A 26,347-nucleotide genomic window follows, 5' to 3' on the forward strand; every position below is an offset into this window, starting at 1 on the left:
ATTGACATGATCTGAGAACACAGCAGCAGATAAGAACGAGCACAAATTTTGATGATGGAAGTGTTACGATTTGGGCAGCCTTCTGCGCTAAAGGTGAGCCACGCATTGCTCGGCTGAACACTAGAATGATATCTGACATGTACACTGAGATTCTAGAGACAGTATTGATTACACTAAGGACATAGGGAAACGAAAGTCTGATGTTTCATCGAGATAGCTCACCTGCGCAGGTTTCTGCTACAACAAAAAAGTTGTGTGAAGAGAAAGATATCGATGTCTTTCCCTAGGCTGCACGTAGCTCACATTTGAACCCCATGGAAAATCCCTGAGGAATACTTCCAAGGCGTGCTTATCGCAATGGAAAGAAAATCCAGGTCGTATGTGGAGTGAAAAGAGCGTAACGAAAAGAGTGGGCGATAATGTCACTGCAAGAAGTGCAAACCCTAACAGAATCAATGCCGAAGAGAATTTTTGAGGTTCCGTAATTAAGAAGAGCGTTCGCTGCTCGTCGTCTCGCGGTAGCGTTCTCACTTCCCGCGCACGGGGGGTCCCGGGGTCAGAGATTTTTCCTGCCTCGAGATGACTGGGTGTTGTTGTGTCGTCTTCATCATCATCATTCATCCCCATCACGGCCGGAGGAAGGCAATGGCAAACCACGTCCACTAGGACCTTGCCTAGGAAAGCGGTGCGGGTCTCCCGCACCGTTCCCCTGCACTCTGTAAACAAGCATGGGACCTCGTTTCCATTTCCAATTAAGAAGAGCAGAGATTGGAAAAAATAGTAAAATTGCAATAACGTGGCAGGAGTGTGAGTGCCTTTATACTGATTTCCGTTCAGAAAATGCAAACGCCTTATTTTGTTACTCGTGTTATTAAAGAAACTATGTAATTCTGTTATGGCTGTTTATTCTTGTATGCATCTACTACTTTCATAATAAATTCCATCCAAGTGTACTTCAGACACCGTACTATTACTTTCGTGGAATACTGTGTTCCACTATTGTGTGTACATATGGGTTTATTTGGACCGAGCCCGTCCCCCGCAACTTACATAATGGAAAGCAAAATTATTCTCTGGCGGTAAAGGGCAGCACATATCGTTGAAATGATGAGGCAAAGGTCATCTACTGTGGTGTGGGCAAGTATTTCTAGAAAAACAAGAAGGTATAGCATAACGAGACGTTTCGTTCAAAATCGGCGGTAAATGACGTATTAGGAGACTGAGACAACGTTGGCAAGATTCGTACGTACAGTGTCACGGTAGCTGGTCTGCACTCTGACAAAACAGAAGATCGAGTCAAGTGGAGACTACACAGGGGGACAACCGCGGAGGAGAAGGACGTGGAAGAAGTAGGAAGACAAGAAGAAGAAGAAGAAGAAGACTAAGGGAAGAAGATGATGATAATGATGAGGATGATGGCGAACAGTAGATAAACGTCAACTTCTCTTCGTTGAACGACGCCCATCCAGATCGCTCTTTCAATGTGGCTCAGTTGCGGAGTACAAATCCAAAGATTTCAAATTATGATGATTTCTACGACTTTTTGTCATAGACAGCTACTTTCATATCTGGCAATGGTGTGAAAATTGCCAAGTTGCGCCTCCGCTTTGAGTCCAGGTTAAACTGCAGATTCCACTTCAATGGTTGAGTAAGTCAGTTCAAAGGCAGCAGGAAGGAAGGGCATACCACCTAAAGTAGAATCCAGCCTAGCAAAGCATTAGTGTTGAAAAAAACTTTAGTTAAGAGTTCTATACAGCCTTTAGATGCCTCAGTATGTGTCCCATCAAACGATTCTTTCTTTTAGCCAATCTGTGCTATAAATTTCTTTACCCGTGAGTCAGATTCGGAACCTCCTTCAGTATACTAGGTAAACATCATCAAAAAACTCTCAAACTTATCGTCGATGTTAATTAATTCCTTTTTTCAGAAATTCTTTCCTCGCTGTTGCCAGTCTGCTTCTATGTTCTCTCCATGTTGGCAGTCATCAGTTAAGTTAAAAGAAAACTAAACTCCTCCCGAACAGGCCATGAAGGCCCAACGATACCGACCGGCCGCCGTTCCATCCTCAGCCCACAGGCTCCACTGGATGCGGATATGGTGGGGCAATGTAGTCAGCACACCGCTCTCCCGGCCGTATGTCAGTTTCCGAGACCGGAGCCGCTACGTCTCAATCAAGTAGCTCCTCAGTTTGCCTCATAAGGGATGAGTGCACTCGGCTTGCCAACAGCGCTAGGCAGACCGTGTGGTCACTCAACCAAGTGCTAGCCCAGCCCGGCACCGCTTAACTTCGGTTATCTGACGGGAACCGGTGTTACCACTGCGGCAAGGCCGATGGCCATCAGTTCAGTTACCAACATTTTAATATTACATAGTGAGCGCCTATCCTGATCCCTTCAGTGAGTGAGTTACTATACAGAGTACTAAAATATATACGGAACTCTAAATTGTAATTTACTTTCCTACTACTCTATAGTGCACGTATTTCTCTTTTTAAACAGATTATTTGGTGATGAATTGACACATTGTATAACTAGAGGATGAAATAAACAATAAAAAAGTCAAATAAATTTAATGTTCCAGATTTCGGGGTACAAGCAGAATAACCTTTTTTTCTCCTTGATTAGAATAATCGCCGGCACAGAACTTGCGTAACGGCAACAGCACTGAAAAGCCAATAAGTGAAGCACAAGAGCATTTCCGTTGGTCGGGAGCTCGGTATTTAATTAAGATCTCCTCCCTGTCTGGCGCCTGCTGAATTCTCCGCGCATTCCATTCTCCAAGCGCTGTTATCGCCTCCACGGTGAAAGCGACAGGTTTCCAGTACGGCATAAAAATACCGCTGCTGACGAAGAGAAGCGTAACACTGTGATGCGGAACAGATCTCAAACAATGCATAAAGTACTGTGCGATTTAATTACGAAATTTCTGTTGAAAACTGTCTTAACACGCAGTTCGCATAACTAAAGGAAGTCCGTGTCAAAGTAACGCTACACTCATTCAAAATTATAAACAGTGAGCTGTTGTCAATACATGTTTGTCCAGAATCCCAGTTTGTGCAGTGGAGCAAAACATGTTTGATTCTATTTTTCACCCAAAGAGTTGATTTCGAAATGTATTCAGACCATTATCTGGTCTAACTGTGGCCCTGAATTTCATCAGTGCGTAATCAAACAAGGCGCAAACTTGTATAAAACATTCCATAGAAAATAATGTCCACAAAATCATATGAAACAAAGCAAACACATTTTGTACAACACTGTTCATAAAATATAATTTAAGTGAGCAGAAACCTCCGCAACGCCGACTTACTCACAGCGCTGCATTATCGTACCAAATGAAATGTAGCAGTAAGGCAGCAAACAGAAACACATGTGCTTCTCCACTCGTTTCAGGATAGCTACAAAGTATTCCTATGCTCGCAACGATGCTACATTGATCGTAAATAATTAGAGCAACATTATCTACTTAAGTTCTATGTAGTGACAAAAAAATCGTAATTTCACTGCCCAAGTTCCTCGGTGCAATGCAACGTAACCATTTCATACAACTTTGTGGCAGTCACTATGTGAATGGACTTCGTTTATTTCCAGAGATTACTGAAAGGACAATGGGTCATCATTCTGACTATAATTCAGCACGGAGGCACAAATTTCAGTCTAGGATACAATACACTGTTAAAAAAAATAAAAAAAAATTAGAATACTAGCGTAAAATGTAGTCTGCTATGCTAGAGGTCTCATTGACTTAAGCACTTCATGCATTATCCAGTTAGAACCCATAAACTGGATGGTGTTTACTAATGGCATGGTTTGTGGCCGTTTCCCAGTCACGTAAACATACCGCTACCCCAGCGGCACACCGCGAGCAGTCCAGTATTAACAACAGCGTCATTCAGTTTGTGTTCATCATGCAGCAACATACCACATAGAGGCATGCAACACTTTGATAGAGTCAGAACAGTGACTTTACTTTCAGCAGGTCATACACAGCAAGATGTTGCCGATCGGTCAGAGTGGCTTGTTTTGAAATTTAATTTTGTGGTAAGTTCCTATGGTACTAAGCTGCTGAGGTCATCGGTCCCTTGGTTTACACAATACTTAATCTAACTTAAACTGACTTACGATAAGGTCAACACACAAACCCAAGCCCAAGAGAGGACTCGAACATCCGACGGGGGCAGCCGCGCGAACCGTGGCAAGGCGTCTAAGACCGCACGGGTAGTGGTTTGTCTGAGGTATGTTGTATGTACAGAGAGACGGAAAAAGTGAACGATAGACCACGTTCTTGTACCACTCCAAAGTAGGATCGTTTCCTTCAACCGTCGGCTGGCAGGCGCCTAACATCGACTGCCAGAAATAGTGGAAACGACTTCTTGGAGACAACAGGGATTCGTATCTCAGACCAAACAGCGCTTAGAAAATTGCATCAGAGTTTTCTTCATTCCAACGAGAAGGTTTGCACGACGCAATCGAAGGAGCTGGGCTCTTGCATATCAACATTGGATCATTGCAAAATGGAGTAACGTCATGTTTGCTGACAAGACCAGGATTGGTTTGCTACCGTACGCTTTACGTGTTAGGGTTTGGGGAAGTGCTAGGCGACACCAGGAACGTCAATATGTTCAGGAAGGCCATCCGTTTGCTAGTGGAACCTTAATGTTCTGGGCAGCAATAGTGATGGAACGGCAGACCCCTCTAACTCCCATCCATGACAATTTGACTTGTCCTCGACAACTTAAGATGTCCTACAAACGATTGTAAGGCCCTATAGACGTGAAGTCGGTAAGAACTTCATCCAGGTCGATGACAAGGCATGGTCTCGGTATCTCCAAAGATGCAACGTCAAACGAATGCATGCACCTGCACCTGACTATCTTAAGGGCCTCACTGAAGCTGCCATTGAAGAGTGGGATCTTACACCCGAAGATAAACTTGGTGGTTTCATCCAGAGCGTGCCTCGCGGAGTGCAAGAACATATTCACTATTAAAGGCTGATAATCATCATTGTGAGATAATGATTCTCACTGTTTTTATGTTCAAGATATTTTGTTTTGTAGCGTTTATGTGTAACTAACCAAAGTCGTTCTTGTTTTCAGAAGGAATTACGCTTATTCTAATATAACCGTAAGCTGCTGCGGCCATTGTCACAAACAATTAAATATTTCTGGGTTTGTGACAGCAGTGTCAATATGTAAAACTACCGATGTTCCGGTCACGGTCAATGTTACAAGTGACCTCCTTCAGGGTGTCTTTTTGTTTACAGCTGAATGAGAAAACTTTGTTTCTTTTGTATCTGCAGACGTGGCTATTATCTAATTCTGATGGGTTGTTAAGGATGAAGGAAAAGGGTATTAGAAGTTCTTTATTGGTGTTTTACTATGTTTTGATTGGTGTATCCATTACTGCTTGTGATTGGTGAAAATCGGCGAATGGAAAACTAGGCGGCAACTGTGACGTGGCGTTGTCTTCCAGCTCTCTAGCGCCGGCTAAGGCACGCCACTAACTCTATGTATCTGCGGCCGCTGCGGTTTCCCACGGGCCTGTATGTCTTGCTAAACGCGGGCTGTCGTCCCGTAACGCTATTATTGCTGGCAGCCAAAACGTAGGAAGTCGATACCCGTCTTCTTGTTGGCGGATCGCTTGGCTATTTCGATTGCCTCTCTAATATTTTGCCTGAAAGTAAGAGGCTGTTTCCACAATACGCGAGCTTCACCAAAATCAATCCGTTCACCGCACTCATCCTGGTGTTCCGGTATCGCTCACTTGATATACTGTCTTAGTCGGATATATCTTTCGTGTTCAGATATACGTGTGCTGATGGGTCGCCCGTCTCACCTACATGCACTAATCCACATTCGCACCTGATTTCGTAAACTACAGCAGCAAGTAGTTTGTCAACTACAAAATTGTCAAGGCTTTCGTGGCCACTTGTTGACAAACCTCCTATTGGCTTCTGTCTCGGGTTCTTCGGCCGACGTTCATCTAAAGATTTTTCTGACGTTTCGCCAGCACGAGTGGCTGGCATTGTCAAAGCTTCATCCTCCATTGGCGGTGGTGAACTGGTGCCGAGCTCGCGGGCGCAGACTATATGTACCTGGCGCGCCAACGTCCGAGGGCTTCTCCGCGGTCATTTCCGGTGCGGTTCTCCTCTAGCTACCTGCGACGGTCGTTCGCTGCAGTACGGGAAGCCAGGATCCGTTGACCTTAAGGCTTTCCTCTTTCTTGTTCAAACTGTTCGCCTGTTTTTGTATTTCCACAGCTTCTCTGAACAAGCGCGTGTGATAGTGCTTCTCTACAGCCAGAACTTTCGTGTCGGCGAATTTTATTACGTGGTCGGTGTCATTGAGTGCGTGCTCTGCCACGGCCGATTTCTCCACCTGCCCCAACCTACAATGTCGCTTATGCTCGTTGATCCTGGTGTTGACGGATCGTCCAGTCATTCCGACATAAACTTTTCCGCATGTGCATGGTATACGGTATATTCTCGACATTGCAAGTGGGTCTCGTTTCTCCTTCGCCGATCTAAGACACTCTTTGATCTTCCTTGTCGGTTTGAAAATCGTCTTTACGCCATGTTTGCGCAATATACGGCCGATTCTGTCCGTCACTCTGGGAATGTATGGCAGAAAGGCCGTCCCGACATTCCTTTTTCTGGTTCCTTACTTCGCCGAGTGTTTGGCTCTGTTACACTTCTAATATAATTTTTGGAGTACCCATAGTCCTCAGGACAGTTTCCAGGTGTTGCATTTCTCGTTTGAGGTGTTGCGGCTGACATATTCGTGCTGCTCTCGTTACGAGCGTTCTAATCATGCCTATTTTCTGTCTCGGGTGGTGGTTTGACAGTTTGTGCAGGTATCGGTCCGTGCGTGTCGGTTTTCGATACACGCTGTGTCTCAGGTTTTCGCCGTCCCTTGTGACCAGCACATCTAGAAATGGCAGTTTCTTGCCCTTTTCTACTTCCATGGTAAATGTTATGTTGGCATGGAGGCTGTTCAAGTGTCTTAGGAAGTCACCGAGCTGTTCTTCAGCATGGCTCCACACCACGAAAGTATCATCGACGTACCTGTACCACACCTTAGGATTGCAAGTCGCCGAGTCCAGTGCCTGTGCTTCGAATTGTTCCACGAAGAAGTTGGCCACCACTGGACTGAGAGGTTACCCATGGCCACGCCTTCCAGCTGTTCGTAGAAATCTCCATTCCACGTGAAATAGCTCGTAGTGAGACATGCATGGAAGAGCTTTCTGATGTCCTGCGGGAAAATGGAACCGATGTGCTCCAGAGCGTCACTGAGTGGCACTTTCGTAAATAACGAAACAACATCAAAGCTGACCAAGATGTCGTTTGGTGCAAGTTTCAGTTTCTTCAGTTTCTTCAGCTTCTCAATGAAATGTCCTGAGTCCTTAATGTATGTGCCGGTCTTCCCCACGTGTGGCTGGAGCAGAGAGGCCAAGTGTTTTGCCAGTTTATATGTCGGTGATCCAGGAGCGCTAACGATCGGTCTCAGTGGAACGTTGTTCTTATGGATCTTGGGTAATCCATACAGCCGAGGTGGTAGGGCATCTGTGTTGCGCAGGTTTCTCTGTACGTCCGCCGGCAGAGAAGACGCCTTGATTAATCGATTCGTATTCCGTGTGATACGCTGCGTCGGATCTGCGCTTAGTTTTCGGTACGTCGTCGGATCTAATAGGTCTCGGATCTTTTGCTCATAATCTTCGGTCTTCATTACGACGGTCGCATTCCCCTTATCGGCAGGCAGTACCAATATACTCTTGTCGGTGTTGAGATTCTTAATGGCTTGTACCTCTTCTTTCTTCAGGTTCCAAGCTGGTGGTTTTGCTCGGCGCAGTATCCTGGCTGTTTCCATGCGTATTTCCTCTGCCCTTTCACAAGGAAGCGTCTGAATGGCTGCTTCGGTGTTGGCAATGTTATCCTCCATAGGTATAGTTCTCGGGATGATAGCGAAATTCCCTCCTTTTTGAAGAACAGACACTTCCTCTTCGGTCAATTGTCGTTCAGTGAGGTTGACCACTGTGTGTGAGATGTCGGGAATCGCCTTGTCGGTCTGCTTCCGGCATCTTTCAAACTTTTACTTCTGTCGCTCGGTGCAGCGCTCGAGTTCGTTCTGCATGCTCCTGTGAGTGATGCTGTCGATCTTGTCCCAGTCGTCTCGATGCATTCTGCAACTTAGTTGATAGAAAATGCCCAGAAGTTCCTGATCCGTTCTTGCCAAGTCTCTCCGTGTTGTATGTATTCGCTCACGAAGAGAAGCTCGTTCCATTCTGTCGTAGATACGATGTGCTTGGGTGGTAGTGAATAGGCGCTTACACCTCAAGAACTTCGGTGTAGCACATTCATCTCGGCACCGTGACAGAAGGGCGAGAGAGGACATCAGTCGCGCATTCTTCTTCCGTCGTTGGTCAAGGCGTCGGTACAATCTGCAAATCTCCTCCCCGTAGAGGCGTAAAACAAAATTGTTAAGGCTTTCGTGGCCACTTGTTGACAAACTGCCTATTGGCTTCTGTCTCGGGTTCTTCGGCCGACGTTCATCTAATGATTTTTATTAGAAGTGTAAACGAGCCAAACACTTGGCGAAGTAAGGAACCAGAAAAAGGAATGTCGGGTACGGCCTCTCTGCCATACATTCCCAGAGTGACGGACAGAATCGGCCGTATATTGCGCAAACATTTCGTAAAGACGATTTTCAAACCGACAAGGAAGATCAAAGAGTGTCTTAGATCGGCGAAGGAGAAAAGAGACCCACTTGCAATGTCGGGAATATACCGTATACAATGCACATGAGGAAAAGTTTATGTCGGAATGACTGGACGATCCGTCAACACCAGGATCAACGAGCATAAGCGACATTGTAGGTTGGGGCAGGTGGAGAAATCTGCCGTGGCAGAACACGCACTCAATGACACCGACCACGTAATAAAATTCGCCGACACGAAAGTTCTGGCTGTAGAGAAGCACTATCACACGCGCTTGTTCAGAGAAGCTGTGGAAATACAAAAACACGCGAACAGTTTGAACAAGAAAGAGGAAAGCCTTAAGGTCAACGGATCCTGGCTTCCCGTACTGCAGCGAACGACCGTCGCAGGTAGCTAGAGGAGAACCGCACCGGAAATGACCGCGGAGAAGCCCTCGGACGTTGACGCGCCAGGTACATATAGTCTGCGCCCGCGAGCTCGGCTCCAGTTCACAACCGGCAATGGAGCGTGAAGCTTTGACAATGCCAGCCACTCATGCTGGCGAAACGTCAGAAAAATCATTAGATGAACGTCGGCCGAAGAACCCGAGACAGAAGCCAATAGGCAGTTTATCAGTTTGTCAACTGCAGCTTTTATTCTCTTGCTGCTTCGGAAGATCGGCTTGATTCCTGTTCGGCGGAGAATTTCGCCCACCCGTCGAGTGATACCTTGAACATACGATAATAGAGCAATGTTTTGTGCTTCCTTCTGCTCTCCTCTATTGCCTTCATTCTTCGTCACCATAGTTTTATTTATTAGTTTCATCCAGACTCATTAGCACCAAAAATGAAGGTTTTGTAGTTCACCATTTAGATGTTCCTTACCGCTAATCCTGTGAGTCCTCTTTGTTAAAGTGTGTAGGGCGGATTTCTTCTGCGTAGGGTGATGATGAGTGGAGGCATGTAGGTACCTGTCAGTACTGGTTGGCTTCCTATATACTCTACGGCCCAGTTTACCATCAGGCTTTCTGTAAACTTCCACGTCGAGGAAAGGGACCACACCATTCTTTTCTATCTCCATACTGAATTAGATTCTGCTGTGCTGATGGTTGACGTGTTAGTGGAAATTTCGTAGCTCTTCCTCCCCATGTGGACAGATAACGAAGGTAACATCAACATATCGGAGTCAACAGCCTGGGCGTAATGGTACGGACTGAAGCACTGTTTCTTTAAATGCTTCAATGCTGCGATAGGCGAGAGAGCCTATAGCTATACCATCTGTGTGTTCAAAGAATCTCCCCTTTCCACCTGAAATAGGTGGTCGTTAAACAATGGCGCACAAGCTCACAGATCTTTTTTTTTTTGGTTTTGTTTAGGGCGCTCAACTACTAAGATCATTAGCGCCCAGTCACAAACGTTAGCGCAGTAATAGCGTAGAAAAACGCAAGGGGCAACACCAGAAATGACTTACAATAAAAGTGTTAGATCTTTTTGGACAAGTCCGTCAATGTAATAAAAGTAAGGATACGAGCAGCTGCTCGAGCGTCATCAGCTAAAAGTTCCTGTAAGGTAGACGGCAGACGGCAACACGAGAGTGAATAAAACGGGGACAGGACAATGAAATATGGCCTACCGTCAATGGATGACCTCAGGGGCACTGCGGGGCGGGGTCACCGGACAACAGATAGCGGTGGCTAAATCGGCAATGCCCAATCAGCAACCTGGCCAAAATGACCACTTCTCGCTGAGAAGGGCGTGAGGAGATTGTCCAAGCCGTCGGGATCGGTTTGATGGCCCTAAGCTTATTTTCCTGGAGAGAGGACCAAGCCTCATGGCACAATGATGAAACGCGCCGACTAAAAGCTCACAGAAATCGGGTGGCATTCGTTCCTCGTAAGATGTTCATGGTGTCTTGCACTCATACATCAGTGAATAAGGACTTCACGTCGAAGCTAACCATCAGGTCTGTTACCGAGATATACTTTTCTTTTAGAGGTTCTACAAAATGGGTGGAGTCCTTAACGTATGAAATTGTGTGGCGCACCAAATGTTTAGGAGGCAGTTCCTTTGCTAGACTGCACGTCGATTAATTAGTGGTACTCACAATCGATCGTAAAGGAGAGGCCTCTTTATGGGCTTTCGGTACACCATATATCCTTGTTGCCTGTGGAACTTGTGGGATGAGTCTTATGGTCGTGTCAACATTTATTCCAGTTTGTTTCAGCAGTGCTTGCGACGATTTGATTATCTTGGCCATCAGATTTCCCTTAAGCTTCTTGTAAATGGGTTCACTCAGAAAATCCTCCATTCGTTTGTTATAATCTTCCGTGTCCAACACAACGGTCGCATTTCCCTTGTCTTCTCATGTTATTACTAAATAAGAACTGTTCTTCAGTCCTACGATAGCAAGAAGTTTTTCCTTGGTGATATTTTATTTCGGAGGTTTTGCTTGAGTCAGAATCCGTATCGTTTCTTGTCTAATCTTGTCCACCTCAGCTTGTGATGACGAATCGATGCCTCGACAGATTCGATTATGTCTTCTTTCGGAACTAGTTTCGGTGCGACTGCGAAATTCATCCCTTTAGCCAGAATTTGTGGTGCTGTAGCGCTTAAGATGTGGCTGGAAAGGTTAACCACCGTCCGTCGAGTTTTCAGCATCTGTCCTTCCTCGGTGGTTTTCTGCTACAGTTTGTCGAAATTCCTCGTCTGATAGATGACGGTACTATCGCTCGACCTTGTGGCCTGTTGAAAGGTTACCATGTCTCCCAGTCATCCATATCCAGTTTTCCAGCAAGGAAGAGGTCAACTTGCAACAGCGACCAACACATCGTTAGCTTTACACATTGACTATGCGGTAACAAACCCTGAAAAATTTTAGTGATTATGTTTATGTTGTTAATGTGCTGTACGAACCTCAATGGCTGTATGATAAGAAGTAGTGAACACTATGATTTTCGGAACTGTTGTTGAAGTGTGTATATGCGGAAAAACACACAGCTTAAGTTCTTTTAAAGAACTGTATTCTCAATTGCAACTTGCATGATACTGAGTGATCAATCTACGAAACTGAGATACAGCGACTGTTGAGATGACGAGAGATATTGCTAGCTCCTCCAGCTTCGTCAATTAACAAATCCAAGCTTGCTTAACTGCACTGCATCTCTTCGAGAAATGGTATGGGCATCTTGCACACACAGATAATTCTCTCGATATTGCCAATTTACAGAAGAGCAGCATTCCATCATCACACATCCTATCGGACGTGGTCCATCTCGCAGCAGTTACGTATTTCAAAAGTGCTGTAATGACTGTTTGAGTAAGTAGTTTACAAACCTTTCATTGCGTTACTATACTTTCATGACAAGGGATTGCACAAGTATAAACGACAAACCAAATCTGAAAAAGACAGTTTACAAAATTTTAAACTTACGTATCTCAACAAGCTACATACACAGCCAATAAATGGCAACATGAACTTGTCATGTAGCACACAATATGGCACTGTCAATACGGAAAAACGACAAGAAGCAAAAAATATTATCAACGTGTGTGGTCTCAGTAGTACAACTGGAGATGATACACACTTCCTCCCACTTCTACACAGCTTGTGGGACGTGTTTCTATGTGGCTATTGTAACTGTCGGCACCAGGCACAAAAATTTGGTGGAAAATAACATAGCTGGCCTGTGTGGCCGAGCGGTTCTAGGCGCTTCAGTCTGGAACCGCACGACCGCTACGGTCGCAGGTTCGAACCCTGCCTCGGGCATGGATGTGTGTGTGATGTCCTTAGGTTAGTTAGGTTTAAGTAGTCCTTAGTTCTGGGGGACTGATGACCTCAGCCGTTAAGTACCATAGTGTTCAGAGCCATATCAACCATTTGAAAATAACATAGCGCGAAACACAGCTACAGAACGAGAAGGACCTGACTTATTGTTGGAAGACGAACCCCGCACTGGATGGCCTACTACGCGAAAAGACACACGAACGAGCCAAGTTGATTCTTTAAGGCCTGCGATTATCCGACAAAAAGATAGTCAACCTAGATATCTTGTGGGTGCCTGCTGACCTAGACATAACATGACATGAATTCAGCAAAATCGCTGCCGAAATGTTTGAACAGTGACCAGAAAAAGGAACGAATGGAGACGTCAGAAGTGGTTTCGAACCACTATGATACTACAAAAGATATTTTGCTTAATAAGTAACCGAGCATAAAGATATGGCTCCACATTGAGACGCCCTGCTAAACCCACAGGACAAGCAGCAGGAATTGTGGAAGGGGGCCAGGATGAGCGGCTGTCAGTTACACTCCTAACATAATACTTTATTTAGTTGTTTTTTTTAGGCAGAAGGCTCTAGGCTTTAACCTTAAATAGTATTTGAGGCCAAGCGATGTAAGACTTGACTAGTCAGATAGATTAAGTTTTTGAAAAGCGGCTGAAGGCCAATAAATTTAAAACAACATAACCACAATAACCTTTCAATAGGCAGAAGGCCCACAGCTTTATCTTCCAAAAGGTAATACTTGATAAGTGGGATCCTTAAAACTTAAAGTGGCTGAAGGCCGATGCTTTTAAAAATAATACACTACAATAAATTATCAACAGGCAGAAGGCGCAAGCTTTACCTTTAGACAATGTAAGACTTGCCCAATTTAGACAATCTTACTTTTAAAGCGGCTGATGGCCTTTGATTTTAAAAACACAATTTCAAGCATACAAATTCCAACCATCGGCTATGAGCCATTAAAAATACACAATTAAACGCTAGCAAGAAAGGCAATATAGGCAACGGTACTCAGAAGTTTCCAGGGGGCTCGGTCTGCCCTTGAAATCTTAACGTTCGCTTAGGTGAGACAAGAAGTCAGCCGAACTATACTCGATCCGCCAGCAACACAACCAAGAGACAGTCAGCGACCCAACGACAAGACGACTTGCTAACCACCGACCAGTATACAAGCATTCCAAAGCCCAAACGTTACAGACATAGCCGCCCACAACCAAAAATACATTAAGCTGTCAAAAACTATACACCATGTTGGATAGTCACAACAGGTGAGGAAAGGACACTGCCTGAATCTACGTCAGCGAACAGGGCAGGAAACCGGAACAGTAACGGCCACAAGGCAGAAAATTCCGCTGGTGCACTTGAATTTCAAACAAACAAATATAGTTAATTTCACCACACAGCGGCTAAATCTTCACCAACTCGAACATTCGCTATTGCTCCCAGTAATACCGTCAACAGCGAACCACCAACCAAGGGGAAAACGTGAACAGACGTGGCTTCGGTAATTAAATCACCAATCAACTTTCATGTCTTGGGTCGGTGAGCCACGAACCTCGTAGCACTCGGAACAGACCCCACACGCTCTGACACTGCATAGAGTCCGCCAGCGGGCCCGGCATACTGCGCCAGGCGGAGACTTGCTTGCTGATACGCTCCAACCGACCGATTCACTCCCAGTACGCCGACATTTAAAACAAGTTGTCAGTGGAAATGACACCAACTACACACATACAGTTTGACAAACACTTGCACGAAGACTTGAACGACACTCAGCAGTGGGTGTGCAATCACTAAGACTAATCGCGAGTCGACACACACACACACACACACACACACACACACACACACACACACACACACACGACCGATAAACGATTGGCGAGCCAATTCACGTCGTCCAGTCGGAGGACCGACCGACGATCCACAAAGACCGTCCCCGGCTCAAGTGATGCGCGGCGGCACCGGTCGGGCGAGCCATGGACATCCAGGTCTCACTGCTGCTCCAACCCGACTGAACTAGTGCCGTGTTCCAACTCCACGACTGGCAGGTCCGAACTTCCCTCCTGGCACGTTCGAACTAACTTCACGACAGACGACAAACGGGAAGTAATAGCAGTGCAGCAAAGATAACACGTGAGGGCTATATCGATAGGCGCTGCTGCTGCTGCCGCTGACGGGGAGACAAAGCAGCAACTCAGTGACAACAGAAATTGAAACTAACATAACGAGGTGGCAACACGAAAAAAACAGGATGTGAAATAAGTGATGGGATGAGCACCAGCCACGCACGGCTCACACGTTTATAGTCTTAAAACCAAGGAACAGTCGACGGAAAACTGCCACACAGGTTCCCTGCGAACGTAGAAGTTTCGCGTCTAGAAATCATCCAAACATTTTATAGCGTCAGTTTGTGGGAGAGAGACGTTATCGTGCTGGTGTAATACCTACCTCAAGGCTGCAGTACAACTTTACTATACCGGGCCAGCCTTATTCATCGGCTGATGTGGGCAGTTTGACGAAACGCCGTGGAAGCTCATCAAGGGATCGTTCTGTCGTACCTTGGTGCATTCCCCAAGCTGTGGCTGCCCAATCGAAAAACCTGAATTTCTAATTGCTGGACCATCTCCTGCATTCATCTGTGACGAAGTACCGTTGAAGAGTCGTCAGTCGTTATTTTGGCAACACTGAAAGTGGCAAAATTGCTACTGAGAGCTGATTCGACGATCTGATCACATGATTTCTTTTTGAATGGACTTGTTACTTTCTACAACGACGTAACAAGTGCGTCACTCCGGGGGGGGATTGATATTGTCAGATAGACAACCTGTGTGTTCATGTAACTGATTTTTCTAACGTGGAATGAGATGCTTTTTTACTAACGAATGCAATTATTTTTTCTGAAATGAAATAAATAATTGATGCGGATGAAATCAATGAAGGTACCTTAAATAACATCGTATTAACGAAACCCGGACAAAAATACTGAATGCGCAGTGTAATGAATGTATCATAACTAGTAACAATTTGTGTCAGACCAGGACTCTGATCTGGATTTCATGCTTTTAGGTTTTCTGTCGTAGTTCACAAAAATCAGGTGTAATGTAACAACCCTGAATCTCATATTGGTGTATTTGACACACAGTCTTTAATGCGTTACTGTATTCATTATGGTAATGAAACCTGGCCTGTTTATTGTGTACGGACTATTAATTTTATTTTTATTCTAGTAACATCCTAGTAACAAGGCACCACAGGCCGTCCTCTTCCCTTCTGGTTTGGCAACGTGAAAACTGCCGCGCAACTGGACACAGTCGGTTCCACCACGCAGGTCGCACTGTGGCCATACACAGTCAGATGGGTCGGCGACCCATTTAGGGGGGATGGGTAGAGAGAGAGGGTTGGCCTGTGAACGGGCGGCATAAGCTGTACAGCTCCGTGCGGTTCCGACTTCAGGCGACTCTTCTATCTGGGCGGCGGACTAAGCGTGTCATCTGGCAGTATAGTAAAGAAGAGATAATATGTGTAAATTTGAGATTGTTTACGTGTAGCCAGACTAGCTGTGCATAAGGTGGTGAAGTATGGTAAAAAGTAGAACATCACTCTCATACGCAGCTGTTCATCATCTCCTCCAGGCTCCTATACTACGAGATGTGACGGCCTTGCTTAGAGATCAGGCTACCTCCCTAATTTTAAATGAACTATGCAATCCAGCGTTCTTTACAGCATGGAACGACTTTTTGAATACGTAACTTCAGCATACTCTTCGACTCGGCCGTGGACGGGATTCGGATATCTCACCGGATGATGTCACCGGTCTGCGGATCAGGGCGCTGAGTGCTTTTCGAGTTTGACTTTAACAGGCAAGTAGTTGTTATTAACTATTAACATCCTCATAAGTGTCGCAAAGCAGCTGTACTGAAAGCAGCTGTATTATGTATCTAGTAGCAGGCAGATATAGTGGAGGATCAGGGACTGTAAAAGATACTGAAAAATTGGCAGTTTTTTCCTAGCAGTACCGGTCTTTCTCCCGAGAGTAGTGATAACCTCGAAATTAATTTAGATACTATAAAAAATATATCTGTACGCTACGAACTATGAATAAGTAAATTATGTTATCGTAATAACAAACTGGCTGTAAATGCAAAGTAGGAAACGCGTTGTAAAACAGCTAATGTACCTAACAAATGGCTCTGAGCACTATGGGACTCAACAGCGGAGGTCATCAGTCCCCTAGAACTTAGAAATAGTTAAACCTAACTAACCTAAAGACATCACACACATCCATGCCCGAGGCAGGATTCGAACCTGCGACCGTAGCGGTCTACTGTACTTTATTGTAAGAATATTTTAGGGTACATTGAAACATTATTCTGGCAACTTACTACACACATCCAAAAACGTTTTCCATCACCCCGGTTCCCAGAACTCCTGAAGATAGACGTTGACTTTGGATATTGTATTACAAACACAGTCCCTTTGAGTGTTCAGAGATGCACTAAACCCGCCAAAAGATGTAAACAACCATGAATGAGCAGCGCCTATTTGACGGAGGGGGGACGGCAGCCGACGAGTTCCAGTCATTCCACCAGGAAGGAGGTACATGGCTCGTGTTGTCCGTAGTTGAACCACGCTAAGACGGTCAATACCGCGTGTCGATCGGGACCGCATTGTTACTTTGTGCCAGGAAAGTCTCTCAACAAGGGAAGTGCCCAGATGACTCGGAGTGAGCCAAAGCGAAGTTGTTCGGACATGAAGGAAATACAGAGAGACCGGATGTGCCTCGCTCAGGCCGCCCAAGGGCTACTACTGCAATGCATGACCGCTACTTACCAATTATGGCTCGGAGGAATCCTGACAGCAACGCCACTGTGTAGAATAATGCTCTTCGTGCAGACACAGTACGTCGTGTCACCACTCAAACTGTACGCAAGAGGCTGCTTGATGCGCAACATCACTCTCGACGTCCATGGCGGGTCCACCTTTGCAACTACGACACCATGCAGTGCGGTACCGATGGTCCGAACAACATACGGAATGAATTGCTCAGGACTGGCATCACGTTCTCTTTACCGATGAGTGTCGCATATGCCTCCAACCAGACAATCATCGGAGATGTGTTTGGAGGCAACCTGGTCGGGCTGAACGCCTTTGACACACTATCCAGCGAGTGCAATAAGATGTAGGTCCCCTGCTGTTTTGGGCTGGCATTATGTGGGGCCGACGTGCGCCGCTGGTGGTCACGCAAGGCGCCGTAACGGCTATACGATACGTGATTGGCATCCTCCGACTGATAGTGCAGCCATATCGGCAACATATTGGCGAGGCTTTCGTCACCATGAAATACGCGCCCCCATAGTGCACATCTTGTGAATGACTTCATCCAGGATAACGACATCGCTCAACTAGAGTGGCCAGCATGTTATGCAGACATGAACCCTATCGGACATGCCTGGGATAGATTCAAAAGGGCTGTTTATGGACGACGTGACCCACCAGCCACTCTGAGGGATCTACGCCGAATCACCGTTGAGGAGTGGGACAATCTGGATCAACAGTGCCTTGATTAACTAGTGGATAGTATGCTACGACGACTACAGGCATACATCGGTATTAGAGGTACCGATGTGTACATCAATCTGGACCACCAAAACTGAAAGTCTCGCTGTATGGTGGTACAACATGCAGTGTGTGGTTTTCATGACAATACAAAGGGTGGAAATGGTGTTTATGTTGATCTCTATTCCAGTTTTACGTACAGGTTCCGGAACTCTCGGAACCGAGGTGTTTCACTTTTTCTGATGTGTGTACATATTGCAAAAAAAAATTACATTTGAATGTTTATATTACTGGAAACAAGACCATTTCCAGACTAAGGGTACGTGAGGCGGCTGTACATTATTGCACATATAAGTGAACAATATGTCTGTCTTCTCGGGCGGTAGTCGCGTGGAGCTGTTGAGTTCCTGCATGGCGTTGACTGTGGAGCTCTGAGCCCAATTATGCCATATTCTCATGAGATTCAAGAGATTCAAACGAAGGCGAGCCACCCCAGAAAATTATATCGCTGCCTCAACAGTCTACGATCCTGTCAGTGTCGAAACTTGTGCATACGGCGTCAGACAGTTCTACTTCTCACAAACAATCAATATACGAATGTGCTTTTTGCATGAGAAACCGCTGTTTGATTTCGCTTTACATGCAGACACTAAATGGCATTATTCTTACCTAAACTGTGCGATTACACAAAATGTTAATGTTTTTAAAGGGCGTATCATGTAAACAGTGCACAAGAACAGCGGTTTGTTGTGATTTATGTTCTAGATGGTAAAATTGTGGAAAGTCTTAGACATGACGATGGCATGAGTAAGTGTCGGAAGATTTTTAAATGTTGACACGTGCTTTAAGCGCAGCCTTTTGCAGTATTCCACTTCATAGTGGCCCTCAAGCCGACACTGCAATACTGAAATCAATTGCGACTATGATGCCTTTTAAAAAATATTACACGACTGAACCACAGCCTTAAGAAGTTAAAAAGTGCTGATCGTTCGCATAATTTAACATGCAGTACAGTTCATGCGTTTATTGCACGCTGCTGTCATCGTATTGACGTGTAAATGATACTAGCGCAGATACTGGGCGTTAAATGTGTGAAACTGTAAGTTAGTTGTAGATGTACACTACTGGCCATTAAAATTGCTACACCACGAAGATGACGTGCTACAGACGGGAAAGAAGATGCTATGATATGCAAATGATTAGTTTTTCAGGGCATTCACACAACGTTGGCGCCGGTGCTGACATGAGGAAAGTTTCCAACCGATTTCTCATACACAAACAGCAGTTGACCGGCGTTGCCTGGTGAAACGTTGTTGTGATGCCTCGTGTAAGGAGGAGAAATGCGTACCATCACGTTGCCGACTTTGATAAAGATCGGATTGTAGCCTATCGCGATTGCGGTTTATCGTATCGCGACATTGCTGCTCGCGTTGTTCGAGATCCAATGACTGTTAGCAGAATATGGAATCTGTGGGTTCAGAAGGGTAATACGGAACGCCGTGCAGGATCCAAACGGCCCCGTATCACTAGCAGTCGAGATGATAGGCATCTTATCCGCATGGTTGTAACGCATCGTGCAGCCATATCTCGATCCCCGAGTCAACAGATGGGGACGTTTGCAAGACGACAACCATCTGCACGAACAGTTCGACGACGTTTGCAGCAGCATGGACTATCAGCTCGGAGACCACGGCTGCGGTTACCCTTGACGCTGCATCACAGACAGGAGCGCCTGCGATGGTGTAGTCAACGACGAACCTGGGTGCACGAATGGCAAAACTTCATTTTATCGGATGAATCCAGGTTATGTTTACAGAATCATTACGGTCGCATCCGTGTTTGGCGACATCGCGGTGAACGCACATTGGAAGCGTGTATTCGTCATCGCCATGCGTATCACCCGGCGTGATGGTATGGAGTGCCATTGGTTACACGTCTCGGTCACCTCTTGTTCGCATTGACGGCACTTTGAACAGTGGACGTTGCATTTCACTAGTGTGACGACTCGTGGCTCTGCCATTCATTCGATCCCTGTGAAACCCTAAATTTCAGCAGGATAATGCACGACCGCATGCTGCAGGTGCCCTACGGCCCTTTCTGGATACAGAAAATGTTCGACTGCTGCCCTAGCCAGCACATTCTCCAAATCTCTCACCAACTGGAAACGTCTGGTCTATGGTGGCCGAGCAGCAGGCTTGTCACAATACGCCAGTCACTACTCTTGATGAACTGTGGTATTGTGTTGAAGCTGCATGGCCAGTTGTACCTGTACACGCCATCCAAGCTCCGTCTGACGATGCCCAGGCGTATCAAGACCGTTGTTGCGGCCAGAGGTGGTTGTTCTAGGTACTGATTTCTCAGGATCTATGCACCCAAATTGCGTGAAAATATAATGACATGTCAGTTCTAGTATAATATATTTGTCCAATGAATACCAGTTTATCGTCTGCATTTCTTCTTGGAGTAGCAATTTTAAAGGTCTGTAGTGTATATGTGGAGCTTTTTTGACGCCATCTGTTATCACAGGCAAGTGCTACTGTACTCACCCGGTTGGCTTCGTCGTCCTCTCCAGCGTGGCCGTTAAGTCGTGCACGCGCCGCTGCGGAGGCGGACACGGAGGCAGCAGTGGAGGCGGCTGGGGCGGTGTTGGGAGCGGCTGCGGCCGGGGGCGCAGGCGATGGCGTGGGCGGCACCACGGCCGGGTCGTCAGGCTCTTCCACGGCGGCATGCCTGGTGGAGGAGAGACACGTCTGTTGACTCGACAAGAGGCCACCAGCTGGGCTGCAGTCGATAAGGGGGAGGGCCCTGCGGTATGGAGCTAGGCTAAGCTCTTAACTACGAGTAATGGGTTAGAACCGGCCATTCCAACCATGTAATAAGTTCCAGGAACATACTGATTGAAGAACGGCACCATGAACCACGAAAATCTGTTTTAACGTGTCGAAGATGCTACTCCAAGCGGGTGTAAAAATGAATGTGCGCAACGGAAAATAATAAATGCTAAAATGATGATTTGGCCTTGTCTGACTACCCGCTGAAGCAGCTCTTAGGATCATATTGCTCTTTTTAATATAAAAATTACAATCAACTTTTTAAGTACAACTGTCTATATTTCCTAGCTAAAATTATTAATCAGTTGCCGAACTCTGCCCCTCATTATGATTGTGCGGTCTAACATTACTGACGCGAAATGAGTGACATCAACTACGTACCAAACGCTAGAAGACACTACTTCCAAAGATGATCTTCGCTGGTGAGGAACCTCAGTGGAAATAAACTAACGTGATCACATCTATTTAGCTTTATAGCCATAATAAGCCGAAGAAATTTGCGATATCACCGTATGTACTGCGTCCGGTGCGTCGAAGTGATGGTTCTCGTACTCGTCTGCGACGATACAAGAACTCCAGCCACAAATAAACGCTTTCAAACATTAGGACCCCAGAAGGTTGTCCTCTGATTAATGTACTCTAATACTGTCTTCTCCTCTCTGTGTTCTACAAGCGAAAATCGCGAACTCACAGCCACAAGGACGGAGTTCAGATAACGTCTCAATGTAAGTATAGGCAGAAGTAGTGCTCTCGATTACTGAACGCTGCGTGCCCAACGACGACTTCCAAACCGGAAGTGAAGTCCAGAATCTTATAGGTTCGCAACAGTACAGTGCCTAACTGTTCTAACTGTAAACTCTCCTGAGAGCAAAGAGAGCAAGTCCGTCTGTACCAACTAAGCTGATATCGAGCTACCACCACACACAGGCACTCACAACGGAAGTCCTCATCTCTTCACTGCTGGCTTCCCAGCAAGGCTCGGCTCCCCACACTCGTAATTCCGAAAACGAATCACATTCCTGAAACAACGGAATATTAGCGCTGACCAACCTCATATTGGTCTTTTGTAGCCCAGCGCGGATAGTTTGCGAGGAAAAAGCTATACTCGTACAATGGTACGCTTCTGAGTAAAAATCCTTGGTAATAACCGAGCCTGCGTGGTTTCCGACGAGCCGCTTCTTCGTTCCTCTCACCTGTGTCCAAGATTTGCAGATTTCCCGGTTATGCTTCCGGTCCTGTTACAATAGCGGCCGGCTGTCACCCTATTGTGCTCCAGAGCTCAGGTGCCACGACGTCCGTCTGACGTTCCAACCTCTACTAGTATATGCAATCATTCATTACACCGTTCTGTTAATGAAGACACTCCGACACCTTTCATGCAATATGCGTTAACAAGTATTTACAAGGCATACGTGACAATGTCAGTCTCCTTTAAATATTCATATATACGATGTATAACTTATCAAATGATACCTAATTGTGGCGAAGTATGTGGATGAATGCTTGTAAGGTGCGAAATTATAGCCACCTTGCAGATATATTTATTCACAGGCCACCGGTTTGGGTCAATCGCCGTTTTCTAGTCAAAGATAAACATTACACTAAGTTAAAGGAAAGTTCTTTAGTGCACTGCTATTTTCTGGATTGCGTGGATAATATCTATGTTACGAAACAGTTAACTTGCTTCAAACTGCACGGTTTAAGTTGCAGGTTCCCTATCTAACGACTTAGAGGGAAAAAAAACAACATTTTATTTGTAGTAGTTTATATCATTATGCACCAAAATTAAAAATTTAAAATGCTTTCATAATCTACTCATTAACAGATGGGATCTTACGGTAAGAGCTCACAAATAAATATTAAAATAAAATCCTGTTTATGTGTTTTGAAACAGGGTAACCCACGGTGTGAAAATTCCCCTGAATATATTCAACCAGTATGTGACAAAGAGAGAACATAGCGGCTTGGAAGAAACTTTAAACATAATAGCAGACCTTCACGAAATTCTTTCTTGGTGACACCCCCCGACAAAGTGATAAAAGTAAAGAATTTTATCGCGTACTACATTTTCGCTGTTCGTGCAGTGCAATACCAGCATCACGTATTACGTTTTAATTTATTAGTTATTTACTGCTAAATCTGTCAGCAACAGATTTTGTAGACTGAATCCACATGTACCACTGACTGTACCTGCCAAATTATATCACTGTACGACACATAGTTCGGAAGGTACGGAGTCATAAACACTGAGAAGCGTGAAAAATTATCTTTTCTTAAAATAGGACGCAAATAATGTAAGCTATAGGGGGGAGTGTTGTACCTCAGGACATTTTTCAGACTTTTGCCTCTAGATAACCATATAACAGAATTTTAATATATTTTCTTATTCCATTTGCAAATGCTAGCATTCACTGTGACCTGTGTGTTTTTTCTGAAATTACAACAATTACTCTGGAAAGTTAAGGTTTTCACAATTGTACAAAACTATTGGAAAATAATAGTCATATGTCTAGAATCAAATATTCTCTTCAAATTTAAAACTGTTGCAATAGCGAAAATACTGTGAAAATTGTATTTAACTCTGTATCTATAACACTGTTATTCTATTCTATGCCAATAATCAGTAAGGAAATTAAAATGAAAAAGAAGTATTATAAAAAACCAGTTAAAAGTTAAAACATATCAAAACAGAAACGCCATTTGCGAGTTTCACATCTTCGATGGTAAAGTGATACTACCTTTCAGGGTGCAAGATGGTACACTATCGACGAAGAATGCTGTAACCGTCCACACGTTAGTAAGTATTTTTAAAAATATAACGAATTTTACTCACCATAAAATTCTGCAGATAAGGAATTAACAGTATCTCAAAATAGCTTTAACACTCGTACATTATATTGCACTTAACTATGCTAAACTCGCAATATTTCCAAACGCTGCAGATAACGCAACATCAAGTCTCATAACAATAAAAACAGTGCAAAATGCTGGAAACTGCTTATGGCGGTTTCTATTGCGCTTCACTTCATGACATTCAAAAACTGGTCACTAGGTTGAACCACCGACCACGAAAAATAGTGTGTTCCTAGTAGACTATACACTATGTTGGAGGTACAATACTCGCCCATATTCATGCTGTATTTGATACCGAGAGCACTTAGGGACCTCAAACAATCGTAAGACACCATTTCAAAACTTTCATAGTCTACATATTTAATGCTTAACACATGAATTCATTTATAAAGTAACCGAAGGTTGAATCTGTATTATACAGAAGAGTTAGATTCTTTAAAGAATCTGGTATTGACAGGTACAGAAAGGACTGTTAACTACCAGAAATAGGTTAAAACTATCCACTCCAAACGTATTAAATCAAGAACGCCGCCATGAAACCACCTAGAAGCGGTGTTTATGTATATTTACTCACAGACGGTTTCTGTCAACTGCCCAGCGTCAAGTCTGTTGAAATGGCTCTGAGCACTATGGGACTTAACATCTGAGGTCATCAGTCCCCTAGAACTTAGAACTACTTAAACCTAACTAACCCAAGGACATCACAGACATCCGCACCCAGGGCAGGATTCGAATCTGCGACCGTAGCGGTCACGCGATTCCAGACTGTAGCGCCTAGAACCGCTCGGCCACTCCAGCCGGCGTCAAGTCTGTGATTAACACTAAATCGGGATAAAGGAAGATTCTTCGGCATATTGTTATTTTTCAGGTATAAGTGGATGATATTCTTCTGAAAGAACAGTGGCATATTTGCAGTCTACGACATCCTATACACAACCTTAGTCTTTTGGTTGCCACTTCGTAAGATGGTAGTTTAGAAATTCCGAAGGAGTGTTATCTATCCCTTCCGCCTTGTATAATCGAATATCTTAATCGGACTGTAGCCAACTAGTATGCTGTAACAGCTTCGGTACTTTCCGGGATCGTACGGTAAGGATCGTGTCGGTGGAGTTTGGAAATTTTCCCACACGTGGAGCCAAACACCGACGGTTCCCCAGGCATTTTTGGACTGTAGAATTGTTCATGTTAAAATCACATGATCTTTGGTAGGCTGTGAATAGTGACTTCTTGGACATATTGTGTCTGAATATTATCATTTAACTGCAGTCATCTCTTAACGAAGGTCAGCAATACAGGGAGCTTATAAAGCAGAACGAAAGGGCGTGCTGTCGCCACTTAGGTTTGGCCCGGACTGCTGGCGCAGCTTGTCCCCGCGTGCCGTGCGTCATGGTCGGCGCCCAGTCAGCCCCTCATTAACCTGGCTATGGCCGTGTTTGCTCGCGCCGCCTGTCATTAGGCGCTTCGTTACCGGCTGTGGCGCGGGGTGGGGAGGAGTGGTGTGCACCCCGTCCACAGCGTGGCCGGACTCTGGCACGGTTTTATGCGGCGACCCATCTCCGCTCTGACTTCGTTATTAGCCGAAAGTGTCCATTAGAACAACTAGCTACTGCCAGTGGGGTATTCATAATGACAATAAAACATGCTTCTTACAAAAACTAAGGCGAAAATCGTGAACTGGGTTTCTAAACGGTCCAGTCACATTAATGTGACCATCGCCTATGTTCGATACCGACGTGAAATAATCACTCACAGACCGCAGGTGGCAGCACTAGCATTAGGTGTTATATGAAGTGTGCTGGTGCCACACAGAAAACAGTGCAGTCGTTGCTACAAGGTCCAAAGACAGCGATATTTGGGGGCATGATCATTGGCTACCGGGCCACACATATAAACACCCACACAAAACAGCACTTATATCAAGCAATGAAAAAAAAAAAAAGGTTCAAATGGCTCTGAGCACTATGGGACTCAACTGCTGAGGTCATTAGTCCCCTAGAACTTAGAACTAGTTAAACCCAACTAACCTAAGGACACCACAAACATCCATGCCCGAGGCAGGACTCGAACCTGCGACCGTAGCGGTCCTGCGGTTCCAGACTGCAGCGCCTTTAACCGCACGGCCACTTCGGCCGGGCATCAAGCAATGATCCGCCAGCCATACTGTATAGTCGCCCCTCATGAGACACAATCTGCAACTCGACCCTCCAGCGAATTCCGACCTTACGAAACAAGTGGTGAAAGATGCTCTTAGAAGCCCCCAGGAGGACACGAGTCAGACATTTACAACAAATATCTTCAACATTTTGTGGCCCTGTCAACAAATGTATAAATATTAATTTTAATTTTAATAACGATCAGCACCGTTTATCTAGAAATTTATCTAGATTTCAGTCGGGATAACCCAACCTTCTTCAGAATAACAGTATCTATCGTTTGTCCATAGTGGACATCGTCAAGCTGAAACTATAAATCCATAAATTATCGTCAGAATCTAAAACTTATCTGTCCATGCAATTCCTGGTGCATAGGAATATGGTACGGGTGCAATCGATGTTGATGTAGCAGTCTCAACACCGACGTTTTCGAGATTCCCGATTCTCGCGCAATTCTTCTGCTACTGATGTGTGGA

At 45.1% G+C, this 26,347-nt stretch overlaps 1 protein-coding gene across 2 annotated transcripts in view; it reads right to left on the minus strand.

Annotated features, from left to right (window-relative positions):
- LOC126418619 (calcium/calmodulin-dependent protein kinase kinase 1) overlaps positions 1 to 26,347 on the minus strand; it is a 1,500,745-nt gene that overhangs the window by 226,442 nt on the left and 1,247,956 nt on the right. For both annotated transcript variants that reach the window (XM_050085460.1, XM_050085461.1), the window contains one exon: positions 20,581 to 20,764. In XM_050085460.1, the coding sequence (XP_049941417.1) occupies positions 20,581 to 20,764 (184 nt within the window). The remainder of the gene's footprint in view (positions 1 to 20,580; positions 20,765 to 26,347) is intronic.

This window comes from Schistocerca serialis, chromosome 9 (assembly GCF_023864345.2).
Source record: "Schistocerca serialis cubense isolate TAMUIC-IGC-003099 chromosome 9, iqSchSeri2.2, whole genome shotgun sequence".
NCBI classification, from domain to species: Eukaryota; Metazoa; Arthropoda; class Insecta; order Orthoptera; family Acrididae; genus Schistocerca; species Schistocerca serialis.